At 48.6% G+C, this 20199-nt stretch overlaps 4 protein-coding genes across 4 annotated transcripts; 1 reads left to right on the top strand and 3 right to left on the bottom strand.

Moving 5' to 3' along the window:
- Positions 1 to 356: 356 nt before the first annotated feature.
- Positions 357 to 2786, bottom strand: RhiXN_07009 (Retrotransposable element Tf2 protein; the record flags this gene model as incomplete). Its single annotated transcript, XM_043326825.1, has 1 exon — positions 357 to 2786. One exon carries the CDS (start codon positions 2784 to 2786, stop codon positions 357 to 359), a length of 2430 nt encoding a protein of 809 aa, XP_043185297.1.
- Positions 2787 to 2818: 32 nt separating this feature from the next.
- Positions 2819 to 4006, bottom strand: RhiXN_07008 (Retrotransposon-derived protein PEG10; the record flags this gene model as incomplete). Its single annotated transcript, XM_043326824.1, has 1 exon — positions 2819 to 4006. One exon carries the CDS (start codon positions 4004 to 4006, stop codon positions 2819 to 2821), a length of 1188 nt encoding a protein of 395 aa, XP_043185296.1.
- A 4527-nt stretch (positions 4007 to 8533) lies between these two features.
- RhiXN_07007 (CHAT domain protein) lies at positions 8534 to 11393 on the top strand (the record flags this gene model as incomplete). The annotated part of the gene is made up of 2 exons (XM_043326823.1): positions 8534 to 10555; positions 10608 to 11393. The coding sequence occupies 2 exons, from the start codon at positions 8534 to 8536 to the stop codon at positions 11391 to 11393; spliced, it is 2808 nt and encodes a 935-aa protein (XP_043185295.1).
- Positions 11394 to 13597: 2204 nt separating this feature from the next.
- On the bottom strand, positions 13598 to 18451 carry RhiXN_07006 (glycoside hydrolase family 23 protein; the record flags this gene model as incomplete). The annotated part of the gene is made up of 15 exons (XM_043326822.1): positions 13598 to 13694; positions 13758 to 13843; positions 13899 to 13985; positions 14036 to 14178; positions 14235 to 14342; positions 14393 to 14491; positions 14561 to 14992; positions 16328 to 16607; positions 17260 to 17338; positions 17399 to 17484; positions 17540 to 17626; positions 17685 to 17901; positions 17958 to 18069; positions 18131 to 18232; positions 18286 to 18451. The coding sequence occupies 15 exons, from the start codon at positions 18449 to 18451 to the stop codon at positions 13598 to 13600; spliced, it is 2181 nt and encodes a 726-aa protein (XP_043185294.1).
- Between the last annotated feature and the right edge of the window lie 1748 nt (positions 18452 to 20199).

Below are 20199 nucleotides of genomic sequence, written 5' to 3'. Positions count from 1 at the left end.
TGGTCCCTTTGTTTAGCCTGTTAGCTTTGTCCTCTGGTTACTTAGTTACCATATGTCCTTAGTTGCATTGTTCTATTGTTCTCTTAGTTACCCATACCTTTGTAGTATGTCTTCTATTGTTCTCTTAGTTACCCATACCTTTGTAGTATGTCTTCCATTGTTCTCCTTTGTACTTTACAGTTCCCTTGTTCTGTATGATGTATATAATGAAGGGAGAGTTCTGGCATTCAGACCAGAACTTGACCTCCTGTCAATCTACTGACTACCCTCCCCACTCTCCTGCTCTATTCTAAGGGGTCTTGTGCCATATTTGGCAAGTAATCTCTCTATCTAAAGTGTTGGTTGCAGTCTTCTGCTTATCCCCAAAGCCAGCACTGCCTCTTTAGGCATCTATCCCATTCTTCATTAGTCAGACTCTGACAATATCCTTCTGACTTGGGGAAACCCGTGATAAAATCATAGGAGATGGTATGGAACGGAAAGGGGGGAACCTCTAAGGGCTTCAAAGCTATCACTGGATTGTGAGCGCGTTGATTGGCTTGGCAGGTGGGGCAACATTCTACCCATTCCTTAGCGGATGACTTCATTCCTGGCCACCAGTAGTTGCAGCTCAATAGCTCTAAGGTTCTTTGTTGGCCAGGGTGGCCTGCTAGCGGGGAGTCATGAAATTCCCGTAGTAGTCGTTTCTTCAAGTTCTCCGCATCTGGGATGACTAATTTTCCTTGGTACCACAGGAGATCTTCTTCCCAATCGTAGTCCTTATACGCTTTCCTGATTGAGGGCGGGGCGCTCTCTGCATCCTTGGTTAGGAATTGGATAATGGGTTCCAAGGAAGGGTCCTCTCTTAGTTTATTCCAAACTTCTGAGATGACTTCCATTTCTTCTTCCAAGGTATTGGCAAAGACCTCTGCTGGGAGCATGACTTCTGGTTCTGGGGGGTTGTCAACATAATCTGATCTCCTGGATAGGGCGTCTGGTTTGCCTGACTGTTTTCCTGGGCAATAATGTATCTCAAAGTTGAAGTTGCTCAGGAAGATTTGCCAACGCGCGTGCCTTCTGTTAAACGTCCGTGCCTGCATCCAATATTCCAGGTTCCTATGGTCTGTGAAAACCTGGATTGGTCTGTCCGTTGCTTCTAGGAAGATCCGCCATTCTTCTAATGCCTTGATTATGGCCAGGAGCTCCTTATTGTGAGTGTCATAATTAGCTTTGGCGCCGGAAAAAGATTTTGACATGTAGGCCACCGGGTGTAAGCGGTTGTCTTCCCCTCTTTGGCTAAGAATTGCTCCCATAGCTACTCCGGATGCATCTGTTTCCAGGTAGTAAGGAAGTTCAGGATTGGAGTGTACCAAGACCAGTGACTGGGTGACAAGGGATTTCAATTCCTGGAATGCTGCTTCTTCTAGGGTACCCCATGTCCAGGGGTTTTCTTTCCTTGTAAGGTTGTGCAAAGGGCGTGCAACAGAACTGAAATTAGGAATGAAACGGCGGAGGTAATTAACAAAACCTAGGAAGGCTTGGACCTGTTTGACAGTTCTGGGCATGGGCCAGGTGGTGACAGCCTCAATTTTCTTCTGATCCATGGAGAAACCTGCTGGTGAAATAACAATACCTAAGTAATCCACTGTGGTGACGTGGAAGTGGCACTTGGATAGTTTACAAAACAGTTGGTTCTTCATTAGCCAGGCTAGGACCTCTCTGACATGGGTTGGGTGGTCCTTGGGATTCTTGGAGAAGATCAGGATATTGTCCAGGTAGATGACAACAGTGACGTCAATAAGGTTGCGGAACAAGTTGTTCATAAAGTGTTGGAAAGCGGCTGGGGCGTTGGTGAGGCCAAAGGGCATTACTAAGTATTCAAATAACCCATACTTGGTTCTGAAAGCCGTTTTCCATTCATCACCTTCTTTAATTTGCACGTTATTGTAACCCCAGCGCAAGTCAAGCTTTGTGAAAATTTTGGCGTGCCGTAATTTGGCCATGAGGTTGTCCTGTCTTGGAAGGGGGTAGACATTTTTGTGGGTTACGTCATTCAACTTCCTGTAATCAACAACTAGCCAGAGAGATCCATCAGCCTTTTTTACAAACATGACCGGGGCGCCTGCTGAGGAAGTACTAGGGCGGATCTTGCCCGTTGCTAATTCCTCATCAATATGTTGTTTTAGCGCCTTTGATTCTGCATTGGTCATGCCGTATATGGGGCCAGGAGACAGTTTGGCATCCGGGACAAGGTCTATAGAGATGTCATACTCCCTATGTGGAGGGAGGACCTTAAATTCTTCTTTGCCAAAAACCTTAGCAAACTCATGGTACTGAGGGGGTAGGTCTGCTAAAGGGTCTGAGTCTGCTTCTTCCTCGGAGGCAATTTGAACTTGTTCAGGGAATGTGACTAGTCCCTGTTGCCAATCAATAAGAGGAGCCTCTGCCGTTAACCATGTCATGCCTAGAATTGCCGGGGTGTTGCCAATGGGGCAAACAAGAAATGGGATGGAGTGGGTGTGGCCATTGGCCAAGACGGTGAGGTGAACCTGGTGCCAAATGCAACCAGTCTGAGAGATAGTACCATCTAACATTCTCACAACTTGTGGATTTTTGAGTTGGGTTTTTGGAATTTTATATTTTTCCACAATCAAAGGGGAGATAAAGTTCAAAGTGGCTCCTGAGTCAATGAGGGTTTTGAGGGGTTCTGCCAGGAATTTTTGGACGTATAGATCAATAAATAACAAGGGTTTCTTATTTGAATCTAGAGCAAGAGATACAAATTCAACACTATCTAAATTGTCCATTTTGGTTGGGGGCTTGGCAGCAGTCCTTGACTTTATTCTTTTCCCAATTCCTCCTCAGCTATCTTGGCAACCTCTTTGATAGTTGCTTTCCAGCCGTTAGGGCACTGTTTGATGCCATGCCCTTTTTGACTGCACTTGACACAAAGGCCTGACGCGCGGCGACGGTCCCTTTCCTCTGGGGTAACGTAATTAGGGTCTTCCGATAGGCGGACCCGTTGAGTGGTAGTGGTGGAGGTGGAGGCCGCTGTGACCAGGGACTTAGTGGGTGCCTTTTTTGGCCGGTTCTCCTTGTTCTCCCAACAGGTGTTGTCAATCTTGATGGAGGCGGCAAATATAGCCTCCAGTTTGTTGGGGATATTGTCATTGGTGGACAGGAGTTCTTTAACCTTCCAGTGAAGGCTGCGTGTGAATTGGGCAATGTACGCCTCTTCATTCCAGTCAAGTTCTGCCATAAGATTGCGGAACTTGGTGACGTACTCAGACGTGGTGGTGGTCTGAGTAAGCGCAGCAATTTTCCTGGCGGCCGCCCGCTTTGCGTCTGGATCTGCAAAGGCTTCTTTGAATTTGGCCGTTAAGGCCGGGATGGTGGTTGGCGGGTTACCCTTGCCCTTGATGATTGCCCCTATGAGGGGAAGTGCCCAATCGGCTGCCTTGTCTGTCATGTGGTATAGTATCCACACAACCATCTGCTCTTCTTTGTCAAATTGGTCCCTATGAAGGGCAACCCAGAGCATCATCCAATCAAGCCATTGAGTGGCCTTCCTTCCCCTAGTGTCCCCCTTGTAGGGATTGGGTAATTCCATTTTGGGCCGTTTTACTGAGGACCCGGAATCAAAGGGGGTGAGGGAGCTGAGGGAGCGTTTAGGCGTTCCCATAGGCTCCTTCTTGGGGGTTCTTCTTGGCTCCTCTTCTTCCTCAGAGTCAAACCCTGTGCCTCTTGATGGCCTAAATGGGGCCTTGAGTCCAGGCCTAACCGTACCTGGAGTGTTGGTTTCCCCTCCTGTGTGGGTTGGAGGGGTGGTAGGCCCAGTCGATGGGCCAGGCTGGGTTTGTTTCCCTTGGTCCTTGTTGCCAAGGAGGTTGGCAGATTCCTTGCATATGGCTTTAAGCTCCGCAAGCTGTTGGCCTTGAGATGAAATTTGGGCTTGCAAGGACCCAACTTGGTTTGTGAGGGCAAGGATAGCCTCAAGGAGAGCGGCAGTGGTCGGCTCCAGTTTCATTCTGGGCAGGTCTTGCGGAGCGGGAGATGTGCTGCAAGAGGGTGGTTGGGAGTGGGCTGGAACAGAACGACGGGAGGAGCGACTAGAAGGACGGGAGTAGGGGTGAGGGACGCCAGAGCGTGTGGATGGAATAATGAAACGGCGTGGGGGGAATGGGTGCCTGATACAGGACTTATGAGCGGTTTTTGCGCAAGATGTTATTTGCTAACTCCTTGCGTCAAGCACCTAGCGTTGAACAATCCCTACAGCAAATCAGCAGATCTGGCAATTGTGATATGTGCGGGTTTTTTGCAAGCGGGTGTTTCAGCTGTCTAGGAGCGCTACTTGCAGAGTTCTGGCAAAACTCGTGGTATGCGGGCAATCAGAGCCTGTCAGCCTTATAGCAATTTGGTACTACATGGGACCAACGCTAGTTTGATTATTAATAGCAAAAGGCGAGTCCGTTCACGTGATTTCCCTCGTGCTAGTACTGGAGGTCCTCTTGGTGTCAATCAAAGCCTACAGAAAGTTGATTTTACAATGTTGTGACCCAACTGTAAGGTTGGTCACACGCTAGTGGGTTGGGCGCTTGGGGCCGTACTACTACAAACAAGGCTATACAACTACTATCTAAGGCTATACTAAGGTTACGTAAGGTAACTGTCTACTTGACTAAACTACTGGCAAGGGGGGCTTAGCCCTGGAGGTGTGGTGAGCGCAATAAAGGGTGAGCTTCTGAACTACTAAGGGCCGGCTACTTAGCTGGCTGGGGATGATCCTCCTCAATGGTATGAGACAAGGTAAAATCGACTTGGTGTTCCCAGTTGATTTCCCTGCTGTATATAGACAAAGCGCACTATCTACATGGTCTGTGCGCGTGAGAGAAAGAAGTACAAAAGACAAATGGGAAGCATGCTGCGGGCTGCGCAGAAGCGTGGATTACTTCTAAGCGCCCTTGGCACGGCATCTCGGCGCGGCATCTCGGCATAATAAGCGCCGAGATCACGTGATCGAAAAAGTAAAGATAAAGAGTCCGTAAAAAATACTAAAAATAATAGAAAAAATAGGCGAATCCAATGGTATAATTCTTGAGGGTGTAACAGTGCAGGCATGATGTGGAACGGGTTTTCTGCAAGCGGGTGGATCTGCTGACTAGTTCCGCTGACAAAGGGTGCAGTGACCAGTGGTATGCAGACAATTAGAATCCGTCTGCCTTGTAGCAATTTGGTACTAGGTGGGACCAACGCTGGTTTGATTATTAACAGCAAAAGGCAAGTCCAATCACCTGATTTCCCTTGTGCTAGTACAGGGGACCTTCTTGTTTGTTGGATCTGAGTAGAGTGTGCTTTGTGGGCACGGTTTGCAACCAACTTAAGGTCAATTACCTAGTGTCCTAGATGTCCTTAAGGGGCATCAAGGCAGCGGGCGCTTGCAGCCGTAAGTAACTAAGTATACCACGTAAGGCGGCGGAAGTACTACCTACAATAACTAACTATCTAAGTACAATGGCCAAGGCCGTAAGGGCGGTGGCAAGCTAAGTAACTGCAATGAGAAAGCCGCTTAAGGCAACAAGTACAGGTGGTGGAGACTAAGTAGTTACTGGCCTAAGGCCTTGTACAATGTAGGGATGCAACAAGAGGTAATTGACCTGGGTGTTACCATGGTTGGTTGGCCTCCTTATATATTACAAGGGTGGACTAATTACAAATACATGATGTGCAATATTGTATCAAATAAGAACCCCGCTCCGCAGTTGGTCTTACTCATGCATATGTGTCACTGACGTGTCATGATGACGTCATAGGTGGAGGTGGCTATGTGTGCTGAGTAAGCGCAGATGGGGATGTGGCTTGGCGCTTAGTGTATGATATAAGCGCCAATGTCATGTGATCAAAAATGTTGTCCGTTCAACTTTGTTTAAATTCAAGAAAATGGGAATAAATTCCCTGGTATGGAGTGTGTCTACAACAGAATGCCAGAACTCTCCCTTCATTATACATCATACAGAACAAGGGAGCTGTAAAGTACAAAGGAGAACAATGGAATACATACTACAAAGGTATGGGTAACTAAGAGAACAATAGAACAATGCAATTAAGGACATATGGTAACTAAGTAACCAGAGGACAAAGCTAACAGGCTAAACAAAGGGACCATTCACATTCCATGTTGATTGCTCTGCCAGGGGAGTCCTGCATGGCCTGTGGTCATGTTGGGAACATCCCCTGGTCCATATAATTTGTAAAATTTAGATAAAATGATAATAGAATATTAGGGTATCTGTGTCCATGCCTCTTGGGTCATGACAGTATTGGCGTATTTGCCATTTGGTCTTGACCAGGCCAGGAACCAAATTCCTGGTGCACACAATTTGTTTGTTGTAGATGACATCTCTCTGAAGCTGACTCAACTGACTTGCCTTGACTCTTGTAGTATAATAGCAAATGATAGCTCCGGCCTTGGTGTTCAACAATCAATCATTTCCCCCTCTTGGGTTCACTTGAATAGTTTCTCCAAGAGCTTATGGATTGACTAGCAAATAACAAATTTTGCTGATTTATCCCACTTGTGAAAATACAACAAAATGTCAGACATATCATGATAGACCAGCCTGTGCCCAGTATCAATATACATAAATAGCGGTTTGTCAACTTAACTCCTGTCACAATTGTCAGCATTATAGTTGGTGCATTGTACACATACATAGCCACCCTGCTATTGCTGCTTCAACAGTTGCTCCAGGGACCTACTAGCATGTTAGTCCGCAATTGCATTGATAGGAAGGTTGAGCAGGCAGTATTTTCCTGAAGCAATGGATAGCAGATGACAGGCACCAGTATAAAGCATACGCAGTTTGGAGTTTTGGAAACAAGTTCTGTTGAACCAAGTAAAACAGACAGCTCAAATGTAGATAAATGCAGTGTATATAAAGCAAAACTGAGCTTCAAAGGTGATGATTGATAAGTAAATGAACAAGGAAAAAATTCACTGAGGTTTGAGCAGTCTGAATCTATTGTTTATATACTGCGTATACAGAGAAAATTCAAAGATAGAATCCATGAGTACATGCAAATGAGAAGGTAAGGGACAATAGACAGGGAGAAACAGTTGGTAGTCTAAAAGTGAGAGAACAATTGTGCAGGACATTGTTGACGCATAGTTGCTGGGACAAGCAACTAAGTGTTATGTTCAACAAGTTCCAATCCTTGCACATCTCATTGGTTGATCAAAAAAAAATTACCAAAATCACAAGACATGCCTTTGCCTGAAGAGAAGCGGTGGGCAATAGTGGGCATGTGTCCTGCAAGGCAGTTGCTGTGCAAAGCAGCTGTAGAGAATCTGAATCTTGTTCCAATCTTGTGTTCTGGGACTCCTATGTCTCACCAAGTTGACTCTGTACCACACGCACATCATTTGGTACATGTTTCTAGAAAATCTGTTGACCAAACTCACAATATTCAGCACGTAGCTAGGTAAACTGTCAAAGAAAAGATTGCAGTGGCGTCAAGAGGGAAGTGAGAGTTTGCTGCTTTGTTCTTGTCATAAGGTGGGTTGTAAAACACCCTTGCGTACTAGTGCTCTAGTGTTTGCATATGCTACCCAATTAGAGCGGAGCAAATTAGCTATTGCCGCATGCTCAGACCAAGTCAAGTCTGATAGTGCTGTTCTACCGGGAGCGCCAATTTGTTGGTAAAAGCGGCCATACGCCGTGTGTTTGCCATGAGATTGTCTTCTATAGCTCAGGGTGTGTTCTGGCCATTCTGGGGCTCATGAATCAAAGACAACATAGTTGATTAACATGAACAAATGAAGGCCTCTGGCAGTTAATGAGCGCAGGTTGGGTTGATCTTTAAAAGGAAACGCCTTGAGAAACAAGTAAAAAATCCAAGAGCAGGATCCACGTGATGACAAGCGCGAGCGCCGCTAGCATCAAATCTTTGCACAGCCCAAGGGGTCTCAGCACTGCTTGTAATGCATGGACACAGAATACGAGCACCGAATATCTACCTGTCACCGACAGACATGGTGCTGTGCTAAAGAGCAAGCAGAGGACCCACGAGGAACAGACAAAATGGCTACACGACTCGTATGGGCTCGGCAAGCACCGCCGTTGCCGCACCCACCCAACTCAACCCCGCCTAAACAATAGTTCGAGCCACTACATCTTCTCGAAACGGCAGCAAGTGTCGACCACTAAGAATAGACCATAAGGTTAGCACATCCAATCCGACCGCTAGTAGTTGTAGATGCGCATGGCGCTGAGTCATTCACCCAGTAAGCGGAATATTGAGAGAAAGCGACCCAAGGGCTTTTAGCAGAACAACGAGCAAGACGTCTGAGACTACCAAGTGAGTAGAACTTTGCTATCCCCATCAGTCTTGTACTTTAGCTGAAGGACTGCACACCTCGGGTGCAGATAAGTACATAGCCTAGTGAACGACAACAGACCTGACAGCTAGTGAGTAAAGGAGCACTAAGGTACCGATCCTCAGATGGATAGCCCAGGCGAGTGTCAGAACTGGTATGATACGCTTCACCTATTTGCTCATGAAAGGCGGAGCAGATCATGAAGACCTACACGAACAGGCAGAATCCTGCCTCGCTCGGTTTCGACGGTTCGGAAACCTAGACGATATAGACAAGGCAATCGAATATGGGGCTCGCGCCCTAGATTTGACACCCAGTGGACATCCAAGCATGTCGTCGCGAATTAGCTGGCTTGGAGTGTACTACGACGAACGGTATCGGCGACTTGGGAACTTGGACGACATAAACAAGTCAATGGAATGCGGTGTCCGTGCGCTTGAACTAGTTTCGGAGAACGATCCAGAACTGTCAGTACTGCTGGGCAATATGGGGATATCCTATGGGATGTGCTATACACGCATAGGGCGAGTGGAAGACCTAGGGAAATCGATCGAGTACTCATCCCGCGCACTTGCCCTCACCCCCGACGGCCATCCTCACCTGCCGCGCCGAAATTCTGCTCTAGGAGTGGCATACACCCATCGATATCGACGCATGGGAGATCCAGCCGACCTCGAGAAATCCATCGAGTACAAGTCTCGTGCGCTCGATCTCACTCCCGACGGCCATCCTGACCTGCCACGCCGGCATGCTGCTCTAGGAGCGTCATACACCCATCTATATCGACGCATGGGAGATCCAGCCGACCTCGAGAAGTCTATCGAGTACAAGTCTCGTGCACTCGCCCTCACTCCCGACGGCCATCCTGACCTGCCACGCCGGCATGCTGCTCTCGGGGGATCATACAGCGATCGATATCGACGCATGGGAGAGCTAGCCGACCTCGAGAAGTCGATCGAATGCGACTCTCGTGCACTCGCCCTCACTCCTGACGGTCATCCTGACCTGCCACGCTGGTATGCTGCTCTAGGAGTATCATACAGCGATCGATATCGACGCATGGGAGATCCAGCCGACCTCGAAAAGTCGATCGAGTACAAGTCTCGTGCACTCGCCCTCACTCCCGACGGCCATCCTGACCTGCCACGCCGGCATGCTGCTCTAGGAGGGTCTCACACCGATCGATATCAACTCATGGGAGAACTAGCAGACCTCGAGCAATCCGTCCAATGCTATTCCCGTGCACTCGCCCTCACTCCTCACGATCATCCCGACCTGCCCACCCGGCATTTTGACTGGGCTACATCCTGTCATCACCAGTATCAGCTTAACGCTCATCCATCCCACCTAGCAGCCTCTCTCCACTCTTTCCGCAAAGCGTCTCACTTATCCGCTGCTTCTCCCCGCGACGTGTTCCACAACGCCTTTCGCTGGGCAAAGCTCGCATCCGACCATACCTACCTCAACCCAATCGAAGCTTTCCGCATAGTCATCAGCCTTCTTCCCCACTTCATCTGGCTCGGCGCCACTACCGCTCAGCGATACCATGACCTCTCATCGGCCGACAGTGTCGCCGTACGAGCTGCCTCTGCTGCTATTCGTTCGTCTGAGCACAGTCTGGCACTCGAGTGGCTCGAGCATGCACGCTGTATCGTCTGGAGCCAGACCCTCATGCTGCGGTCTCCTGTAGGCAGCCTTACACCATCCGACCCACTTCTTGCCAGTCGCCTCCAGTCAGTTGCACAGCAACTCCATCATGCAAGCTCTGGCCTCCCGTCTCCCGACTCCACTGTATTCCTTCCGGAACATCGCCATCGGTTAGCAAGGGAGTACAGCGACTTGCTGGCTCAAGCACGCAGCCTATCCGGGCTTGAGCTCTTTCTTCAGCCGGCAAAGGCCGATGACCTGATCCGGGCTGCTCGGTACGGGCCTGTGGTCGTCGTCAACTGCCATCAATCTGACTGCGACGCCCTTGTGATCTTGCCTGGCCAGGTTCATATCCGTCATCTCGCTCTGCCTAACTTCACCGAGGTTAAGGCACAGCGTGCTCGCTCTGAGATAGAACGGATGCTGCGAATCAAGGGACTGCGGGAGCGCGGGTTCCATCTGATGAACCCTCCGCCTGATCCAGATGTTGGAGCTGTGCTCGCCGGTCTCTGGAAAGACCTGGTCAGACCAGTGCTTGACCACCTGGGATATCTGGTGCGTCCAGAAAAGTACACAACACGCATACATACTAAAGCTCGTTATGTAGGACGATCCCACGAACGACCTCCCTCATGTCACATGGTGTCCCACTGGTGTGTTGTCATTCCTGCCCTTACATGCCGCCGGAGACTACGACCAGCCACGGTCGCGAGTGTTTGACTACGTCATATCCTCATACACTCCCACTCTCACTGCTCTGCTGTCCTCTGCGCCCACCGTCGCCAACCGCCCCCCTCAGGTACTTGCCATTGGTCAAGCAGCTACACCAGGTCGTAGCCCATTGCAAGGCACCGTCAAGGAGCTCGAGTATCTCCGGACTCATGCACAAAGTAGACTGGCGTACGCAGAACTCACAGACAGTCAAGCCACGACCGTGGCCGTGCTCGATGCAATGGAGCAGTACGACTGGGTGCACCTTGCCTGCCACGCACACCAGAATGTCGATGATCCGACAAAAAGTGGGTTCTTTCTGCATGACGGCACTCTCGACCTGGCCGCCATCACTCAGCGGTCGTTCAGAAACAAGGGTCCTGCCTTCCTGTCCGCATGTCAAACCGCCACAGGTGACGCGAAGCTACCCGACGAAGCGATCCACCTTGCGTCTGGGATGCTGATGGCAGGGTATCCGAGCGTGATTGCGTCGATGTGGTCTGTGGTGGACGAGGACGCACCGTTTGTGGCTGATAAGGTATATGGGCGGCTGATGAAGGATGGAAAGGTGGGAAACGGAGAGGCAGGAAAGGCGCTACACGAAGCAGTTGCGGGGCTGCGCGAGAAGGTTGGGGAGAAGGAGTTTGGGCGGTGGGTGCCGTATATACACATAGGGTCATAGCTCTGCCAAACCGGCTACACAAGCGCGCAATCCAAGTACATGAGACCATTCGCGTTTCTTTGTCTGCATTTTGCAATCACTTTGACTTGATTCATGAACCGACATCTTTCTTTTATTTGTTCTCGGAGGTACTTAGGGCAGCCCCAGTGCCAAGGTGTGTATCAACACAGTGCGTTCTATTTTCTCTTTGTTCTGTAGTGTATTGTGAATTCCAAACAGCCAGAGCTTTCGACAATACCCTTTTCGTGTTTACGAGATGTAAACGCTCGCTTTACTTTGTGCCTTCCATAGATTGTCTAGAAGTTGCACGAAATCTCTGTCCTTATTTCCCATTCTGCACTTAAATTTGCAATTTTGGTGAAGATAAAGTTGACTATGAATTACTATGCAATATATCCGGAAGACCAATATAGAATTAGCGACTGGTAGATGATGAACAATGTATCAAGAGGCTGTGCTATATTAAATGCCTCACAGAGACGACAAAAGCATACCCGATTAAACGTAGGAAATCGCACAACTATGCAATTTTAAGTTTGAGTCGATAAACTTTTAAAACATAATACCGACTTGGCCTTGGGAGTTTTGTAGCCGCTCCCGCCAAAGGTAAAGTGTAAATTATAAGTGATTGATAGAATACTGTACTATACAGAGATGTCGTCCCGAATGAGAGCGGGTGGGAAATCTGGCGCGGAGCGTGCAGATGGGAACTGGGGCACCGAGACGCGAGTGTGACTCCAGGGTCGGGTAGCCATCCGTGGCCACAGGAATGGAGGGTGGTGGATGAGTAGAGATGAAGCAATATGTGTGTGAGTAACTGCATCATCTTAGGGATAGTGGGCGGGAATGAAATGTATGTGCACAAGGTAAGCGCACGAAACGGTACAGGTATGAAAGGCGATAACAAATGCGACCCGTGTTTTTTAATACCATTTATTACTCGGGCCCGAGCACACGGTCGGACACCAAGGCTACATTAGAGCATATCCACTTACATACAAAAGAACAGGAAATAGATAGGTACAGGGGGAGAACACACAGAACTCATGCGACCCATATAAGTACGGGCGGCCCTACGCGCCCTGCGGCCAAGTCCAGGCTTATAACTCTCCGCGGGCTCCTAAACTCACTCCTACAGCCCATGTCGTCAAGTTGCGAACTCTTGGACACCCGTGCATACATGTAGGAGAACTTCCTCTCCTCATGGCATCAACCTTTTTTACGCCGTGTTTTTTTCCTTATGTACGTAGAGCTTTGAGCTCATGGTGTATTCAAATTCTAATATACAAAACACCTGGCTATCATTTATACTGTCGCCAGTGCCATATACACACAGCTGAATTGAACGGTCAGTCGTTCATTGAATTCATACCACTTGTCCTGTTCGTCGGACCTCTCATGAGTGTATCAACGCTTCCTTTCGAATTCCTCTAATTTACGCTCAACTGAGTCCGTGGTCTATGGTCTTTGTTGTGTATATATGCGTATATACGGCTAAAAATGACTATGCTGAGATCGGAAATGTGACGATATCGAACACTTGCTCGTACTAGCGCCGGGGTCCCATCATGTTGTCTTGAGTTCGCTCAAAAGCACACTGGTCACGGATCAGCTATCGCATATCAGGGCCACTGCAACCAAGAGCGGGACAACACAGCCGGAGCCAACTGAGCCAACGCTCTGCCAATTCCTATCAACATCCAGCCTGCTCTTCTGTAATAATATATATTGTTAGCCGCCTCTTTGTTGCCGTCGATCAGGTCGAGAATAAACTTTCTTTTGCAAACGATGGTTTCAAAGTTTGATTGATGTCCTCTATCGTCAAACGCCCCTTTATAAACGATTGCTTCGATCTGTTTTGGGTGGGTTGACGGGCCCGCTTTTAACTTGACAACGACGTTCAAAGTCCGATGGCACCTGGGTTACCCAGGTGAGCCCAGTTCACGTGAGACTGGTTCGCATGCGAGTCATACCGTCTTCTGAGCATGTAAATTCAATCGCATCCACTCGCTCGCACCGACTTGCTCAACCCAAAGAGACCATTTAACTACCATTACTCAGAATACGACAAGTCTTGAACCAATCCATCGAATTGAATGAAGTAAAACTTAATAAGCTATATAAAATAAAACGAGCGGCATAGAGTTAATGCAAAAAACCCAGTCCTCAAATCGATAATCCTCAATTCTAAAATTCCCGCTCGGCTAGTAGGCACCGCACACCGCGAGGTTGTTGTACACGCCAAGACCGTTCGAGTAGGCGTCCTTGCCCTGGAGCCATCCGTTCAGGAACTGATGGAGGCTAGATGGGAAACAAGAGCTTAGAACTCGATGATAGAGTGAGGTTGTATATATATGTACGCACTAGTCAAGGTTGTTCTGGCACCTGCAGCAGGCGGACCAGCGGGCAGCGGTAGCCGAGTCAATAGTCATGCCGTCGACCCAGCCGTTCTACGAGTGCATGTGGTTAGCACAAGACCGATCGGGCAAAGAATAACCCACGCACGTATGATCCAATTGCCTTCAAAACATTTCCGCCATTGGCATCAACTTGGCCCTTCAGGTACCTGGCACCAGTATGGATGTTGAACCACTAAAGGACTATCAGTAAACCGATCAAATCCGGCAATGACGATGACTTACAGGATCCCTGCAGTTGCCGCCAGGGGCTCCAGCGCACTTCTCATGTGTGATCTGCATAAGACCTTGCTCTCCTCCACCGCCCACAGTATCCTTGTTACAACTCGATTCTTGCATCATGATTGATACAATCATGATCGCAGGCACTAAGATCAAAGGACCCTCAGATATATTGAGATCGGTTGAACCTGGTTAGACTCACAGCCAGTCTCCCCAGAAGCGTCGTCAATGGCATCCCAGTACTGCGCGCAGTTCTTGAAAATGCTGTTTCCACTCGCCAACTCGGCCCCGAGGTCCTTGTACCTAAGATCTACGCTCTGGTAATCAGCACAACTCTCGACGAATATCGACCATATTTACCGCCAACCGTTATGTAAGGAGGCCTCCAACCTCCAGTATTGACACCACAGTTGAGGAAATCTTGAGAACCATTCGGTCCAGAAGTCTTGGTGACATCCGCTGTGATTTAAAATAAAATAAGAATCATATTTAACGGCTGTTCGATTGGTTATAATATGATACACTTACAAGTTGCACCAACATCACCGCATCCATTCGACTTGACCTTGATCAAGTCCCCGGAGCCTCCACTGGTCTTCGCGGCAGGGATGGGTTCGGGAGAAGGCTCCGGAGCTGGCTCCGGAATAGTAACGGGGGCAGGAGAGGCGGCGGGGGCAGGCTCCGGGTTCTCAGGAGCAGGGGCAGGGGCGGGAGCAGGAGTAGAATCAGGGGTTGCAGATGGCGAACCCGTGTACTTGGGCTTGCAACGCCTGTACATTTGGCCGCCGGACTCGCGGCGCATCTGAGCACGGGAAGCATGCAGACGAGCATGGACATGGGAGACGCCGGCAGCATACGAGGGCGCTTCGATAGCGACGGCTACGGCAGACGAAGCCAATAGTGCAACAAGAGAAATAGGAGCGACGGTCTTCATGACGGTAGTGAGCGGCGGTGGGTAGGCTGGAAAACAAGAGAAAAAGAGACTCGGCTTGAAAAGTAGACTGAAGGGGAAGTTAGAAAACACCATGTGCCATTTATAGCTTCTCGTTTCGCGATTTGTTACTCATGTGCGCTTCGTGTTCGATCGAGCATGGACGCCTTGGAATCGCTTGGCGATGCGCCACTTTATGTAATTCTGCTGTTGTTGACGAACAATTAACCGGCAAATTAACCCCCTGCTCTTTTGCTTTCGGCAACCATATGTCCGATATACGCGCGAGACTGGAGAAAATGCCTCGCATAAGAACAGAGCGGCGTCGCTGCGCAAGAGCTACGAGACAGGGCAATGGGCGTTGGGATAACTTGGCCAGACGAGGTGTGCATGTGCCTGGTCTTTTACCGCAGATCACCTTCTAGTGCATCAAGCGCCGAGCGCTATGACACCAAGAAGGCACCTGTCACCAACTTCCTTTTGCATCTCAGGCTCCTTGTATGCGCTAATGGTTGAAATTAGAGTTCACGAAGAGGTATACATACTCAGGACTCTGGCAGATGGTTAGGCACCCTTTTTTCCTTCCCCCTCATAATATGGGTGGAGCTCAATGCAAACGTTGTGTCCCCCAGAAACCATCATCGGACGGCCTTCAACGTGAACCTGCGAGATAGACTAACACTCTGTATATATACGTAACTCGAGCGAACACACCCTTGTCAAGGCAGGTGTTCACGATGAATTGTTCAGTCTTCGAATCACATTCCTTCTATTATTTTAATTGGACCCCCCCCCCCACGGTTCCATCCAACAAGGGCTTCATCGGCCGTGGACAGCCCTCATAAATCAGTCAGATTAGATCCTAGCAACAAGTGCCGTATTAATTTTGTAATTTGGTGTCATGCGTTATATTCACTTTTGTTGGTCATCGTAATTAGCATTCGCAATGACGTTGTCATCGAATGTTTTGACTATCGTTGGTTGTGTTGATTTCCGTATAATAGAACATCATAAGAAGAGATCATACTCATACATCTATGTCTCTCAAGACAGATTCCATGCCTTAACATACATCTCGGACCAACCAACGACCAGCGTGGCGCATGGGATTACAGCAACCCAATGCACATGCATACCACTTGCATCACGACATAAATTCGAGCTCGGTCCGACCATGAGCCAACTCAGCGAACCCTTGGCTTACAGACCGCGCATTACCCACTACCACCATCAATATCACACCTGAGCCCGACCACATCTGGACCAGTAAATGCACTATTCTGAAAACTCCCAAAAATCGGTGTATTCGAGGCTCGGGTCCCTGCAGATTTTTTTTTGCGTTTGTGTATACGTGTGCGGCGTACCACGAAAGCTAATGGTGACGCCGGCGTCGATCAATACGCCTTTAGAAGCCAAGTCAAGTTTTGGATCGCGGTTCTTCTTTTGGGAAATCACCCGCGGGTCCGAGTCGACAGCTGCTGTTGGGTCCTTTTGCTCCTTGGACTTGTCGGGGGAACACTTTTTGTTGTCAAAATGGCTGTCGATCCTGTTCGGTTCGAGATGAAAATAGGCGACTGTCGAGCCACTTCTTTGCTTTTGAAAGTCGACAGAACGAAAGTGACTCTTGGACGCGTATATAGTGATCTACGACGGTCAGGTAGTATTTAGCCACAAGGCCTCATATCAGTTTGATGCCGATGAACCGAACTAATAGATCGCACAAGTTAGGCAATCACGATCATACGCCCTGGATTTTTTGCGATGGCCCTATATCGATCCCTGCACAATACAAGCAATCGGCGCTTGGATCGGGATAAGTTACTGGTACTGTATGAAGATCGACATTTATGGTAATATTATGGATCGTCAGGGCTGGTGAGTCTCTCATCATAATATCGCGAGAAGCTCCCTGCGTCCGACCCAGGGATACCCTTCGAGTGCGCATCAGCCCCTCTCGGGCCCCATCGTGTGGTAAGCAATTTTTGAGACGCCATGGATGACCGTACTTGCGAGTCTGCTCCCCAAAGCAATCAGGTTCAGTTCAACATATGATATCATGGTATATTTATATACAGCACACCATAGCGTCGTGTGAGGCATTCATTTCGTAAATAACCATAGGTGAGTTATGGAACTACCAGCTCCGAATAATTCAGTAAAAGTGATAAATAAGCAATATACCCCCAGGTCCCCTTTTCGAGTTCAAATCTCCCAAGTCATCAAGCGAAATAAATCAATTCGTCGGCGCAGGAGCTGGTGCGGGTGATGAGGTAGTTGGTCGTGGCTGGTCGCATACTCGTAGATTGAAGTAAGATCCGAGATTGGCAGCATAGGCATCGACACCTTGGATCCATCCATTGCACATTTGGTGGATGCTGAAATACGTTTTACGGGTTTAGTAATGACAAGTCGAAAAGGACGTAAGCTCGACTCACTAGTCTAGGTTCTGTTGGCATCGACAACAAGATGTGTTGGCAGCAGCGGTAGCAGCGGGAACGGTCATTCCCTCATACCATCCGTTCTAATCCCGGTGACAGTTAGTTATCAAATCAGCGCCGAATAGACTAGCAACTCACATATGCTCCAATGGTATGCAAAATACTACCATTATGCCTAGAAAGTTCACCAGCGAAATAGCCAATAGCTGTACGAATGTTAAAATCCTACCAAACCCCACATATCAATACCTTGCTTCAGCATGTTGCACGGCTCCGCACTTACCGGGTCTCGACAATTGCCGCCCGGTGCTCCACCGCATTTGTCCGGTGTGATCTGCATCAATCCTTGTTCATCTCCTCCACCTATTGTCTCCGCATTGCACCCCGACTCCTGGTTTGCAAACGATGCGATCAGAATCGCCGGAACTATTGAAGAAAACGTGCTCAAGTCAGTCAAAAGTTCTTCCTGCTGTCCAGTGTCCACCGAGAGGCCCTCGGATCTACGACACGGGCATGTCCGCGGCGCATGGAGGGGCGCTGTAGGACACAGGCTTACGTACCTTTGAACATGTCACTGTATTTGTAGAACAAGGGGAAGTATTGCTCGCATCGTGTAAATGGCGAGTTTGGCATCTTCGATGCCGCCTCGAGATCCTTCGAGATGATATCTAATGGAGTGGTCTAAGTCAAGGCTGCCCCTATCCGGCTCTGGAAAATATCCAAGCGCACCTTTGATTGAGAATCTCGGAGGATGCCATCCTCGGGTCGTATTCAACCCACAGCTGAGCCAGGCTTGAGAGCCATTAGGACCTGCAAACCTTGTGGTGTTTACTGGAAATAAAATTAGGGTACCAATTTAAAGGAATCATAGTTAAGAGACATACAGGTTGCTCCAATAGGTCCACAGTTAGGATCCAGTGCGAAACCTGCCTCTTTTTGTTGGTAGAATTGGGTCTCCAGATCTCGTGGAATTAGTGGAACTGCGATCCCGACTGTGGTCGTCCCCAGAACGACCAAGCTCAGAATAGATCCCAGTGAGAACGATACCATTCCTTTTCGTCGAGAGAACAATAGTATCAAGTCGAACAAACACTTGGAGAGAATCTATAGCGTTCAGTGAAGCTTTTCTAAAGTAATTAGGAGGGGAGGAGTTCGTCTAGGTCGTAAAGGAAGGGGGGGCTGATCGTCCTCTGTAGTTGGTCCTTGCCAAACTTATCTTGAGCTAGGTCGAGGCAACGTGCTGGGGGCGCAAGATCACCACACGCCCACGCTGTGTGCGCAACTCATTTATAACAGTGAGGCCGAAGAGAAAAAAACGTGGCCATCCAGGGCAGCCGGAGAGCTTGATTTTTCTTTTCAGGGCAACACCGGCGGGTTGCATTGGCAAGAAGCCTCAAATTGCCTCGTGGCTGGCTGCGCGGTGGAGCGGGAAGAGAAAAACAGTGGGAAAGAAGCAAATACCTCGATGGATCGATCACGTGCGCTATGTGGAGCGACGAGGAAAATTGAGAACTCAGGTCGGGATCATGGAAATTTAACTTGCGGTGCTAGGGTGCTACATGTCAAGTCTGCATGAATATGTGCAGCGTTTGGGACGTTGCTGACCGAAACTCGGATCGATCCACCTGGGGGTAAATGAGATAACCTTCGTGCCTCGAGGTGCAAAATGCAACGAAGATATGTATATAGATATATAAAACTATCACATCGAAGCGTTGGTTTGTGTATGGCATAGCGTGGAACGTCAACTGTGATGATGTACGGGTATAAATTCGGCAATACCCACATGGGTTCTATCGCGGATGATTTATACATGTGTTCTCGTTTAAGTACACGAGGTTTTCAACCTCTTTATCTATTTTCTTTGGCACCGCGATTCAATCCACTTGCTGGCCCTACCTGTTGGAGCTCGATATAGCAAATTCAATGCGCCACGGAGCGTCAGTAACTTCAAACTGTGAAGAAGGTTGTGCAATAACACTTACTCGCCAATGTGGTACACAACAGGAGCCGAATAAGCCCAAGCTGTGCCCCTCTGGTGCATGTTGCTATTCGCCCTTTGAATTCTGGCACGGAATCGGAGTCGTTGAATGTTTTGAAACGAGCATAAGGCTCGTAACCAATCCTCCATAGGTATGTTCAGAATTCAAGAGGAATAGATTCAAGAAACACAAAACGAATTGCCCTATTACCCCAATGATACCCTTCTAGTTCAATTCCGGTTTCAGCATTCTCCTACCTTGTTTTTACCACCGGTGACCTTTGCTAATTTGGATATTGATGGATTGGTCATCCCTCGGTCCCAGTACTGCAACTGCAGTTTAATAATCATAATCAAGGTAAGCATTATTATTTATTGTATTCAGCGCGACATACTCCAGATGATGGTCAAGTACGTGGCCCCAATCCAAAAAGTCCGTCCCTACTTTAATAACGATTCGATTTTACTCTCACCTTGGAGACAAATTAAATGATATGACTACAGCATATTTCGGCAGGACATGCCAACGAACAGGTCCAACGATTCAGAGGTTTCCTAGGCCTTTAATTTGCCCCGAATGAATGCGGTAACAATCCTAGACCTATTGGGGGCACTCAAGTCAATCTCTTAACGGAGCGGGCCCAATCTCGTCCGACGATCAGGCGCTCACGTTGGAATTTTTTTGTTCGGTCATGATCGTCCTCTCGTCCAGAGGTAGGCAAGGCCAAGTTCCATCGGCGATGATCAAGCGCGTCCTTGTCAACGAACTTCTTTCAAGACTTAAGGTACTGTTACTCTTCCCGTGGAGAGACAGGCC

Source organism: Rhizoctonia solani, chromosome 13, assembly GCF_016906535.1.
Source record: "Rhizoctonia solani chromosome 13, complete sequence".
Taxonomy (NCBI): Eukaryota; Fungi; Basidiomycota; class Agaricomycetes; order Cantharellales; family Ceratobasidiaceae; genus Rhizoctonia; species Rhizoctonia solani.
The sequence above is the reverse complement of the archived record's forward strand: the minus strand, read 5'-3'. Positions and strand labels throughout refer to the sequence as shown.